Source organism: Microtus pennsylvanicus, chromosome 7 (assembly GCF_037038515.1).
Source record: "Microtus pennsylvanicus isolate mMicPen1 chromosome 7, mMicPen1.hap1, whole genome shotgun sequence".
Classification (NCBI taxonomy): domain Eukaryota; kingdom Metazoa; phylum Chordata; class Mammalia; order Rodentia; family Cricetidae; genus Microtus; species Microtus pennsylvanicus.
The window spans coordinates 44,862,279-44,875,552 of record NC_134585.1 but is presented as its reverse complement, the minus strand read 5'-3'; the positions used below and the strand labels follow the sequence as shown (position 1 = coordinate 44,875,552).

Below are 13,274 nucleotides of genomic sequence, written 5' to 3'. Positions count from 1 at the left end.
CATTCAATCATTCATTCTCTCCTTTTCTCCTTCTCCTTCTCCCACACTGGTTTTCTGTTTCCTCTGTAGTTATGAAATGTAACCACTCTGCTTCCTGTCAGGCCAACCTCACTCTCCTGCCACCATACCTTTCCTGTCCTGATGTACTGGATCCCCCGTCAACATGTCAGTCAAAACAACCAGTTTCTCGTCTAAGTTGCTTTTGTCAGAGTATTCAGTCATAGGAATGAAGAGTAATTAGGGCACTCACTAAGATCTAATTGCCATTTCCACAAACATATCTCATCCTGATAAGATATTCCTGGGTCGTTTCAAAGTTTGGCAATTTCATTACCTGTGACTGAGTGTTTTGTTGTCTATTTTACAGGCAGTCACTAACAGTACAGAATTCAACAAGACAACCTGGTTAATCTCTCACAAACTGGTAGAACACAAAGGTAACATTAACGCCGACAGATTGGTTTTGAACTCTATTGTGTTCGCTTTGTTTCAAAGTATACATTAATCTGCAAGGAAGGCCTAGCAGAACAACTACCCATTCGCCCCAAACATTCTGCAACTGGTCACTGTCAAGACTGTGGCTTACTTATAGTCATATGTCTGCAATATTTTGCTATTAGATGACAGGACATAATAATTTAGGTTGTGGTGCAATTGCAGCATTCATAGGGTAAAGAAGAATGCTATAATAGGTTATTACTTTATTTATTATGCAGGTGAAGTGGTTTTTAGAGAGCAGATGGAATATTCTCTCTACCTCACAGCTTGAATTTATTACTATGGAATAAACTTGATAATAACTTATCAACCATGAACTGCTAAAACCCAGAAGATGCTATGGAGGAAGACAGGAAAATCAAGGAAAAAATTTTTTCTCATATGTGCCATATCTAATATCTTCCCTGTACAAATTTATCCTCTCTTTTTCATCTAATTGCTTATTAGTATGTTTTAGACATATAAAATTAAATTTGGGATTACTAAAATAAAAGTCCCTCTCACTCACTCTTAATTCTATTAGATAAAACAACTGGAAGCAAAAAAGGTTTTATCTATTTATGAAATATTTAAAACAGTTTCCCTTCCATTCATATGCAATTTTTAAAAACCCTAAGGACCATTTCATTAGATTTCTATAATAAATGAACAATCTATTAGGGTACAAGGAGATTTTGAAATGATTTTTGTATCGATTTGCATGCATAACTGTTGTGATTTCCAGAAATACGAACCAATTTGTTAGCAATTTTTGTTACCATTTTTAAAAGCCACAAATAAATACAAGAATCCACCTCTCCTTTGCATAACCTTCCTAATATCAAAGAACAAACTTGTAAATGTAAAGTTATGATAGCTATTTGACCATGGGTGATGATGGTTTTAAATCCTTTTATAACTTTCAAAATCTGAGTCCAAGAAATAATTGCTTTCAATGAAAATAAAAACCACTCTTCCAGAAGTGGATGATAAAAGAACAAAAATTTGTTTGCATCAGACCGTTCTGTCAGTTTGATTGTAACAATGCATCCTGAAATGCGATGTCAAGTTTGATAAAGTCAGGAGAAAACAGACTATAAAGTTTGCTGCTGTGAAATTGTTGGCTTTGACAAATCTTCTAAAATTGTGTAATGTTGCATACGTACTATATGCTAACTGCCTGTACCATTGGGAGGAGAGAGATAGAATGTAGCAGTATAAAGGGTTAAATTTGGTTGGCTGATTGGGAAGGCAGGGTATTAGTGAAACTACATGGATGGATAAAAAACACTGAAGATCTTTTGTAAAAGTCATAAGGAACCCCCCCCCCACACACACACACATACACACAGATACCCTACTATGAGGTAGCAGTGTCCCTACCAGACACCATAGGCTAATATACAAAAAGCTCAGTGATAGGGATTGGTTACCTCTTTGAAAGCTATTGGCCAAGGAGGTCCCTCTCATAGATTTTCATACATTACAGGCTATTGCCCATGCTATAGTTTCCCTCCAACAGCTGAAGGTAAAACCCTATTGCTGTAGTCACGAGGTACTTGAGTCATAGAACATGGAGAAAGCAAACATCATTCTTACTCAGTTGTGAATTCTGCCAGCTGCAATAATGACTGGTCTAAGAAGACGTACCCACTGCTTGCAAAAGCGACACAAACATCTGTGAGCAACCAACTTGTGTTTTTATTGGATTTATCCTACCCCACAAGATGAAACCCATAATTGGCACTATTACTGGTCCAAGAACCTATGGCTAGACAGGTCAAGCACCTAAAGAGAAACTACTACTATTATTCTAAGTGGACACAGTATTAAACCAATTTCTTTTGATTTATCATTACAACCATAGATTCTTGCATCTCCTAACCCTCATCAGAGAAGATTCTTCTTGCAGCTGATGATCATTCACACAGAGACTAATAAGGAGCCAAGGTGCAGAGAATAAGAAACTAATGATTTTTAGCCATAAGGAGTATGTCAGGCCACCTATATCATATTACCCTCTTCGAAGGCTCAGGGATCATTGGGGAAGAGAGGATGTAAAGGGAAGAGCCAGAGATGACAACAGGAAACAGTGTCACCCAGAAACAGCAGAGCAGTTGCACATATGAACTCACAGCAGTGGTGACAGCTGAAGACAGACCACCAAGTCTCAGTTTTGGGAGGGGAGGGGGGCACAAAGTCTTACCCTAGCCGAGGAGTTATTGTCAATTGCCTGCTGAAGAGAAAGGGAAAATCTGTTTTCTTTAAGAGTATAGCCAAGGTCAAGGGAAACCCACAGAGACAGCTGACCTGAGCTTGTGGGAGCTCAAGGACTCTGTCCCTAGAGAACCTGCATGGGATAGAACTAGGCCCTCTGAATGTGTTTGACATTTGTGTAGCTTGGTCTGTTTGTAGGGCTCCTAGAAGAGAGGTCAGGACCTCTCCCTGGTGCTTGAATTTGGTTTTTGGGGGGAACCTGTTTCCAAAGCTAGATTAACTTGCACAGCCTTGATGTAGGGGGAGAAGCTTGGATGTGACATGCTCTGTTCAAGTCCATGGGAGGCTTGCCCCTTTCTGAGTGGAGTCAAGAGAGGAGGAGTGGATGGGCAAAGTGTATATGGGAGACAGGGGGAGGGAACCAGAAGAAAGCAGGGAGGGGAACTGAGGTTGGTAGGCAAAATAAATGAAAAAAAATTAATTAAAAAAAGAGTATAACCTCTGGTAAGTCAATCATATCCATTGGAAGGCTACACATCTAATAGTATAGCAACATAAATTGGACTTAAGTTATAAAGAGGAAGGAGGACACAGAGTTGGGTAGGGAATACAGGTAGATCAGGGTGGAATTGCGCGTAGGGGTTGATTATAATTAAAACACATTGCATGAAATTGTCAAAGAAAAAAGTAAAATATAGAATTGTGTAAGCTCTGAAAGATATTTTAATATTATGCTTATATTTATTGTTAGATTTTGTTGTTATAGGAAACAACTGAAATTTCTTTGGCATGAATGAAAGGGATGCATATAAAGGTGAAAACATGTTTAAATTAACCATGAAAACTGACCTCCTTTTAAAGATGAAGACAGAGAATTCAGAAAGTATATAAATGTTTGGCTTCTAGTAAATGTATTATGTTGTGTGTTTATGAGTTCAAGATAAGTATAGATTGTATGATTGGGTAGATGATAAAGGCTAATGTCAGCGGTCTTTCTCAATCACTCTCTGCTTTTTAAAAAAGGAATCATTTTTAGTATAGACACACACACATACACACATGCATATAGTTTTCAAGATGGGGTTTTTCTGTGGAACAGTGCTGCCTGTCCTGAAACTTGCTCTGTAGACCAGGCTGGCCTTGAACTCACAGAGAACTGCCTGCCTCAGTCTCCCGAGTGTAAGGACTAAAAGCGTGCGCCACCACAGACCAACCGTTTTTCTTATTTTTAATTATTTTTCTGGGTATGTGTCTGTGTGTAGGAACATACATATGAGAACAGTAGCTTATGAAGATGATGAATACCCAAGACCTGCAGTTACAAGTGGTTGGGAGGTGGGAACCCACTCATCCTCTGCAAGACAGAAAGAACCCTTAATCACTGAGCTGGTTCTCCATTCCTTCTTCCTTCTTTTCTGAATAAGATTAGTCATCAAATCTGGAGCTTCTTGTTTTGACTGCACTTGATGGTCAATAATCCCCAGGGATCTTCTTGTCTCTGCTTTCCCAGCTCTGAAATAATGCACACACTGCTGCACCCACATTTTTGTTGGCTTCAGGGTACCCCAACTCAGGTCCAATTGTTCAAATGGCATGCACTTTACTGACTGAGCTATTTCCCCAGCATTAATGTACACATTTTTATTACTAATTATGATACATACTCCTGTCTATACTAATCATATATTGTACTCAGACACAGAAACATCTTTGAGAACAAGTTAGGCCCAAAGAAGCTTCCAAATATAAGTATACACAGAATGCCTCAGAGATACTAGAAGTCAAGTCCGCATTGATGCCTATTATGTGGGGTATTAAGTATTGATTCTATCTTATCAAAACATCTTCACCTTTGTGAACAGTCTGTACCCCATTTCTACAACTTTTAGGTAATTGTATCTTCAAAATATTTACCCTAAGACAAATAATGCAGTCTGGCTTCTCTTCTTTCTGCACTTTCCCAGAAAGTGAAATTGAAAACATGAACTATGCTTTGCATTGTTTTGAATAAAATATTTACTGTGTCAGGAGAGGAAAACAACAAGAGGACTTCAGATTGAGCACACGAGAAGTGGACATGTCTGGAGGAAGGCACGATCTCTTTCAGCTCACGTGCAACTGCCTGATCATATCCAGATGAATCCCCGAATCAACTATGGATGGAGTACTTCCTGCGTGCTAAACATGCAGTAGTCAGGTTTGGGAAAAATTTGGTATTTTAAGTGACAATATCTGATTGTGTTATATAAAAAAAAATCAAGGCCATGTTAGATGATTTCAATTTATAGACCTTCCTGACATATTAGATTTTAGGGTGACTTTTAGGGCAATAAATTGACTTTTAAGAACTCCTATAATGTCCTCTGAATTCTTTTGCTAGCTCTCCCAGTGAAGACCACGTGAGGCAGCACATAAGACAATGGTTTACATCGTGTTAGAATGGCAGGGGGTGTACACAGGTCTCTGGAATGTAAGGTAAGTGTTCAAACATTAGGCATAAAAATTTAAAATCCCCCTCAGTTCTTGGTCTAAGTCTTACACAATAATACACTCTTTAGAGGAATAAAGTCCTTACATATAATAGGAACTCAAAATGTTGATATTAAATACTTTCTATCACTGAGACTGATCGATTTTGTCTTTTTTTTCCAATAGTGGCTTTAAACATAAAGTATTTAACAATCCATGAAGATGTTAACTACTGAATAGAAAGAAAAGAAGACTCAACAGTTACCATTCATAGTTTGCAATAAGAGCGGAGAGAGTATTTTCAATGGGGGACACCCCATGCCTCTTCTACTTCTACCCTGGTTAGTAACTGCCTTGCATTACAAACTCAGCCATCTCAAGCTTTTTGGAGAGGGTTGGTGTTGGCAGCAAAGAACAATGTGGTGTCCTGTGATGCGGTGTGCGAGGGCCTCTATGTATGTGTTGATTTTCTATTTCACTTTATTTTATGGTATGGGTGTTTCACCTAAACAAATGACTGTGCACTAGGTACAGAGGTCAAAAGAGGACATCAGATTCTATGGAACTGGAATTACCAACTGCTGGGAACCCCCATATGGAGGCTGGGAAATGTATCCTGGCCCTCTGGAAGGGTAGCCAAGGCTCTTAACGTCCGAGTCACTTCTTCAGTTCCATGTGTATTTTGCATTTATGTAGGTACATATGGGAAATAATATAGAATAATATATGAAAGATTTTCTAGCTTTGGCGAGTCAGGAGACTGTGACACAAAACATGGGATTGGTAGAAAAGTGGGTCTCATCCTAGCTACAGAGGAAACTTTCTTAGCTATCACATGAGTTTACTTAAAATTCCAGTAACTATTGTATAGGATTGTTTTGGCTATCCTGGGTTTTTTGTTTTTCCATATAAAGTTGATTATTGTCCTCTCCAGATCTGTGAAGAATTTTGATGGGATCTTGATGGGGATTGCATTGAATCTATAGATTGCCTTTGGTAGAATTGCCATTTTTACTATGTTGATCCTCCCAATCCAAGAGCAAGGGATGTCCATCCATTTTTTGGTATCCTCCTCAATTTCTTTCTTCAATGCCTTAAAGTTCTTGTCAAATAGATCTTTCACTTCCTTGGTTAGATTTACCCCAAGATATTTTATGCTGTTTGTGGCTATTGTGAATGGAGAAGCTTCTCTGATTTCCCTCTCTGCTTCCATATCCTTTGTGTATAAGAGAGCGACTGATTTTTTGGAGTTGATCTTGTATCCTGCCACATTACTAAAGCTGTTTATCAGCTGTAAAAGTTCTTTGGTGGAGTTTTGGGGGTCGCTTATGTACACTATCATATCATCTGCGAATAACGAAAGTTTAACTTCTTCCTTTCCAATTCAAATCCCCTTGATCCCATTATGTTGTCTTATTGCTATTGCTAGAACTTCCAGCACTATATTGAAGAGGTATGGCAAAAGTGGACAGCCTTGTCGTGTTCCTGAGTTAAGCGGGATGGCTTTGAGTTTCTCTCCGTTTAATTTGATGTTAGCTGTCGGTTTGCTGTATATAGCTTTTATTATATTTAGGTATGACCCTTGTATCCCTAATCTCTCCAAGACTTTTAACATAAATGGATGTTGAATTTTGTCAAATGCTTTTTCAGCATCTAATGAAATGATCATATGGTTTTTTTCTTTCAGTTTATTTATATGCTGGATTACATTGATAGATTTTCGTATGTTGAACCAGCCCTGCATCTCAGGAATGAAGCCTACTTGATCATAATGGATAATTTTTCGGATGTGTTCTTGGATTCGGTTTGCCAGTATTTTGTTGAGGATTTTTGCGTCGATATTCATGAGTGAGATCGGCCTGTAATTCTCTTTCCTGGTTGAGTCTTTGTGTGGTTTTGGTATCAGAGTAACTGTAGCTTCATAAAAGGAATTTGGTAGTGACCCTTCTGTTTCTATATTGTGGAATACATTGAGGAGTATAGGAATTAGGTCTTCTTGGAAGTTCTGGTAGAATTCCGCATTGAACCCATCTGGCCCTAAGCCTTTTTTGGTAGGGAGGTTTTTGATAACAGCTTCTAATTCTTCGCGACTTACCGGTCTGTTTAGATTGTTCACCTGGTCCTGGTTTAATTTTGGTAAATGGTATTTATCTAAAAAAGTGTCCATTTCTTTTACATTTTCCAGTTTAGTGGCATACAGGCTTTTGTAGTAAGATCTAATGACTCTCTGAATTTCCTCTGTGTTTGTGGTTATGTCCCCCTTTTCATTCCTGATCTTATTAATTTGCGTGTTCTCTCTCTGCCGTTTGATTAGTTTGGATAGGGGTTTATCAATCTTGTTGTCTGGAGGCATTACCATCCCTGACTTCAAACTCTATTACAGAGCTACAGTAATGAAAACAGGGTGGTACTGGCATAAAAACAGAGAAGTCGACCAATGGAATCATATAGAAGACCCGGATTTAATCCCACAAACCTATGAACACCTCATTTTCGATAAAGGAGCTAAAAGTATACAATGGAAGAAAGAAAGCATCTTCAACAAATGGTGCTGGCACAACTGGATGTCAACCTGTAGAAGAATGAAAATAGACCCATATCTATCACCGTGCACAAAACTCAAGTCCAAATGGATTAAAGACCTCAATATCAGCCCGAAAACACTGAACCTGATAGAAGAGAAAGTGGGAAATACCCTACAACAGATGAGCACAGGTGATCGCTTCTTAGGTATAACCCCAGAAGCACAGACATTAAGGGCAGCATTGAATAAATGGGACCTACTAAAACTGAGAAGCTTCTGTAAAGCAAAGGACACTGTCACTAAGACACAAAGGCAACCTACTGACTGGGAGAAGATCTTCACCAACCCCACAACAGACAAAGGTCTGATCTCCAAAATATATAGAGAACTCAAGAAACTAGACTTTAAAAGGCTAATTAACACAATTAAAAAACGGGGCACTGAACTGAACAGAGAATTCTCAACAGAAGAAGTTCAAATGGCCAAAAGACACTTAAGGTCGTGCTCAATCTCCTTAGCAATCACGGAAATGCAAATCAAAACAACTTTGAGATATCATCTTACACCTGTCAGAATGGCTAAAGTCAAAAACACCAAGGATAGCCTTTGCTGGAGAGGCTGTGGAGGAAGGGGTACACTCATCCATTGCTGGTGGGGATGCAATCTTGTGCAACCACTGTGGAAGTCAGTGTTTAGGTTTCTCAGGAAATTTGGGATCAACCTACCCCTCGACCCAGCAATACCACTCTTGGGAATTTACCCAAGAGATGCTCTATCATATGTCAAAAGCATTTGTTCAACTATGTTCATAGCAGTATTATTTGTAATAGCCAGAACCTGGAAACAACCTAGATGCCCTTCAATGGAAGAATGGATGAAGAAAGTATGGAATATATACACATTAGAGTACTACGCTGCGGTAAAAAACAATGACTTCTCGAATTTTGCATGCAAATGGATGGAAATAGAAAACACTATCCTGAGTGAGGTATCCCAGACCCAAAAAGATGAACATGGGATGTACTCACTCATAATTGGTTTCTAGCCATAAATAGGGGTCACGGAGTCTACAATAGGCGAATCTAAAGAAGCTAAGTAAGAAGGTGAACCCAAGGAAAAACATATAGTTATCCTCTTGGATAAGGGGAGTAGACAAAATTTCCAGGGAGAAAAGTGGGATGTTGGGGATGGGTGGGATGGGGGTAAGGGGAGATGGGGAAAGAAAAGGTAGAAGGAAAGGAGGGGGGACTTGGGGAAACAGGAGGATCGGGATAAAGGAAGGTTGGATAGGGGAGCACGGAACCCCATTTCTTAGTTAAAGGACCCACTTTAGGATGGGCAGGAGACTTGACCCTAGAGGGGATCCCAGGTGCCCAAGCTGAGGCCCCCAGTTAGTTCCTTGGGCAGCTGAGGATAGGGAACCTGAAATGACCCTATCCTAGAGCAATACTGACGAATATCATGCATATCATCCTAGAACTTTCATCTGGCGATGGATGGAGATAGAGACAGAGACCCACACTGGAACACTGGATAGAGCTCCCAAGGTCCCAAGGAGGAGCAGGAGGGAGAACATGAGCAAAGAAGTCGGGACCACGAGGGGTGCACCCACCCACTGAGACAGTGGAGCTGATCTACTGGGAGCTCACCAAGGCCAGCTGGACTGTTACCAAAAAAAGCATGGGATAAAACTGGACTCTCTGAACATGACGAACAATGAGGGCTGATGAGACGCCAAGGACAATGGCACGCGGTTTTGATCAAACGCAATGTGCTGGGTTGGTGGGAGTCTAGCCAGTTTGGATGTTCACCTTCCTAGATATGGACGGAGGGGGGAGGACCTAGGACTTACCACAGGGCAGGGAACCCTGACTGCTCTTTGGACTGGAGAGGGAGGGGGAGAAAAGTGGGGGGAAGGGGAGAGGGGTGGGAGGAGGGGGAGAAGAATGAGAGGAGGGGGAGGGAAATGGGAGGCTGGGAGGAGGTGGAAATTTGTTTTTTTTCTTGCTTTTCTTTATTCTCCTTTTATCAATAAAAAAAAATAATTGGAAAAAAAATTCCAGTAACTAAGGGTGTTAAGCTACAGATCAGGGGAAGGGTAGAAACAGGAAGCTTAGATGGGCAGCAGGGAAGCAAGTCTTCTATGAGCTCTTCAGAGGAAGCCTTCTTCCTACAAGTTTCAAATCAGAAAGCTCAGGAGTCAGGATAAACAGATCTTTGTGCCTTTACTCTTTGCTTAGTCAAGCACTCAGTTTTCCTTTATGGTTGGAATTTCCCCCTCAGCTGCACTATCAACCCTCCCACCTAACACTCTTAGTAGGAAGTCATTCCCTATGTGGGATGCCTTTCTCAGCCTTGATGCAGGGGTGGGGGAGGGGCTTTGCTGACTCCTAATGGGAGGCCTCACACTTTCAGGAGTGGATGGGGGTGGGTTAGGGAAGGTGGAGAGGAGCAGGAGAAGGTGAGGGAGGAGGAAATGTGGCTGGTATGTAAAATGAATAAAACATTTAAAAGGAAAAGAAAAAGCAAATCACAGTCCACCGTTAAGCTGCCTGCAGTTTCTTTTCCTTTCTCCCCTGTCTTGATTAAGTCCTGGCAATTGCTCATCTAGATCATGATATCATGAAACTGTTAACAAGATCATGGTTCTTCCTTCAGCATGGAAGTAATGGGGCTGGAAATCCAAGGGGAAATTTCAGGCTACAATTTAATGTGCAGCAAAATGTGGAATTTAGAGTTAAATTATATTTAGAGGAAATATAGAAAAATATTTGTCCCTATTTTTAGCATTCATATTTAGTTAGAAAGCCCTTCTACTCCCCAGATTGCTTCTATAAACTTCTGTTTCCAAAAACAAGGCTCAGGCTGGACAGCGCCTGATGTCTGAAGTTCTTTCTACATGGCTTTCTTCAGGGTACTAGTCACATAAGAACAAAAGAACACTTGGTGATGTAACAAACGGTGCACATGTTTTACAACTCAGACAACGAGAATCAGGGATGTACGTTTCTCCTATCTGCTATGCTCGAAACTTGAAAGCAGACCCATTATTATGACTGAAGTAGGAGTTAAGGAAAAATAAAATCTATAGTCCTTAGGGAAATAAAGAGTTTGTAACTTTTCTATAAAAGTGGCTAAAGATGCATGCATACATACATAGTTACACATGTACACACACATCCATAGTCGCTTATATGCCAGACTTTCACACTGATGATATGGTTGAATAGTTATAACACATACTCTCTATAAACCATAAAATGCTTTTTATATGATCTCTTAAAGAAAAAACTTTCAAATGCTGGAATAAAAGATGCACTCCTGATCATATTATATTATGAGGACCCCCTTCAATTGCAACTCTGAGCAACTTCTAAAGTTTTGACTATGGTAATTAAATTAAGTTTACAGGGAACAGTGTCAAATACTCTATTAGTGATATATAGAATGGGTTGTACACGCTTACCCCCCCCCAGCCGTTATAATGAGATGTTTCCATTACATGGCCTAAACAATACTCTCCAAAAAAATATTCTGGAAGCTAGATGACTTTCATACCATGGAGATGGATATAGATATGATTAAGATAAAGAGCATTGCCAACTCACCTGATCCTACCCCTGGGGCGCTCAGATTGCTCGGACATAAAGCTTGTGCTGCTGAGGCGTGAGGCACTGCTGGTTCGGGAAATGGCGGACACATCACTGACATCACTATCTGATGACTTGGCGGAGACGTTATCACAGCTTCTGTACTGATCTTTATGTATGTTATACTGAAGGTTAAAAACAAGAGAGGATGAGCGCCACCATCGGATCGCGGAACAGAAACAAGTGACCTCGAGGACAATGACTGCCTAAACAAAACAAGTCAAAGATTACCTCTATCGAGGGAAGAATGGAAGCTGATGGCCAGGCCAGCATTAATATTGTAAATCTCAATAAAAATCAGACATCTTTTCAATGATGGGATATGGCTTGTGAAGAGTGAGCACGCAATTAAAGTGCTTGCACGGAAAATGTCTAAGAATCATTTGTATGTGCTGAAAACCTGGAATTGCGTTACTCATTTCTTAAACTGACGTTTCATCAGATTCTTATCTTGCATATCTTTACTTTTTGGGCTTTATTTCCATTATTCAGAAATCATCAGATAAGACACCCTGCAAAATTACAAAGGAGATAATCCTTTTCTATTGTCCTATTGGGATGGAATATATGGTGAATATATTATGTTATAACTATAGAAGCGACAAGTTTTTCCAACCATAAATAACAATATTTAAGTAAGTGTTTTCTTGGTATCAGAATACAGTTTCTGTGTGAATATCTCGGGTCTAAGCTAGCCTGGCGGCAGAGAATCAACAAGCAGCCCCTTCCTCCAACAAAGAACTACATTTGTTTACATAAAATAAAATATAACAATCCCTATTATTTCCCACTAAGCAAGTGAATGTTAGACTGTGAACAATAAATGGGAAAAGTGCTTGTTGGTCTTTAGGACAGTCACCTGTCCTCTAATGCTTTGGAGCATGAATCTTGGTGAATTTGAACTATCTTTCTCAAATATACCATATTAGTGAACTCTAAAACCCTTGAATTTAAGAAGTAATTCAAGTAATTCCACAGATAGTGTTCACATTCATTTTGGGATCCCTTATGTGAGAGAACTTTCTTCTTGAAGCAATCTCGTTTAAAGTCTTTGCCTCTTATGTGTATGAATTTTTCTATGAATTTTGTATCCTGAAAAGTATATACATTTTATGGTATATCTACAAAATAAATTTTCTAAAGTTCTATCACAATGATGTTTACCTCTGAAAGCCAAAGATCTTACTAAGACATAAGGGATATTCACATAAAGCCGAATTAGTATTTACTCTCAAATTCATATGACTCATGTATTCCATGCAATGTGGTACTTCAGTTCACCAGCAAACTCTTGCCATACCTGATAGATGATTCTGTCCAATACAACTCATTTTATTCAGAACAATTTCTAATCTACAGATTTATAGGGAAACTTATAATGATGATTGAACAATAGCAGAGTATTAAACATAATTCCTAAATTGAACTACTGTGAGCAAAGATGCATCATCTATTCATTCATTATATCTACAAATATTAAGACAAGAAATAAGAGAGATCCAATGCCCTGAGACTTTATCTAGGTATCCTGCATGCTCTTCCACTGTTTTGTCAGCCAGAACAAACAGCTAGCAGTATGAAGCATACGGAGAGTAGCATGAAGAGTTGTAAGCAAGTTGTAAACAAGTTGTCTCTATCCCAGCCTACTTCTCTATCCCAGCCCACTTCTCTATCCCAGCCCACTTCTCCATCCCAGCCTACTTCTCTATACCAGCCGACTTCTCTAGCCCAGCTGACATCTATATCCCAGCCCACTTCTCTATCCCAGCCCACTTCTCTATCCCAGCCCACTTCTCCATCCCAGCCCACTTCTCCACTTCTCTATCCCAGCCTACTTCTCCATCCCAGCCCACTTCTCCACTTCTCTATCCCAGCCCACTTCTCCATCCCAGCCCACTTCTCCACTTCTCTATCCCAGCCCACTTCTCTATCCCAGC

The 13,274-nt window shown here is 39.8% G+C and overlaps 1 protein-coding gene across 46 annotated transcripts in view; it reads right to left on the bottom strand.

Moving 5' to 3' along the window:
- The window catches only part of Rims1 (regulating synaptic membrane exocytosis 1), a 468,726-nt gene that overhangs the window by 74,878 nt on the left and 380,574 nt on the right, over positions 1–13,274 (bottom strand). For 32 of the 46 annotated variants that reach the window (XM_075980581.1, XM_075980583.1, XM_075980589.1 and 29 more), the window contains one exon: positions 11,296–11,462. The exons of the other annotated variants lie outside the window; for them this stretch is intronic. In XM_075980581.1, coding sequence (XP_075836696.1) covers positions 11,296–11,462 — 167 coding nt within the window. The remainder of the gene's footprint in view (positions 1–11,295; positions 11,463–13,274) is intronic. 46 annotated transcript variants of the gene reach the window in all.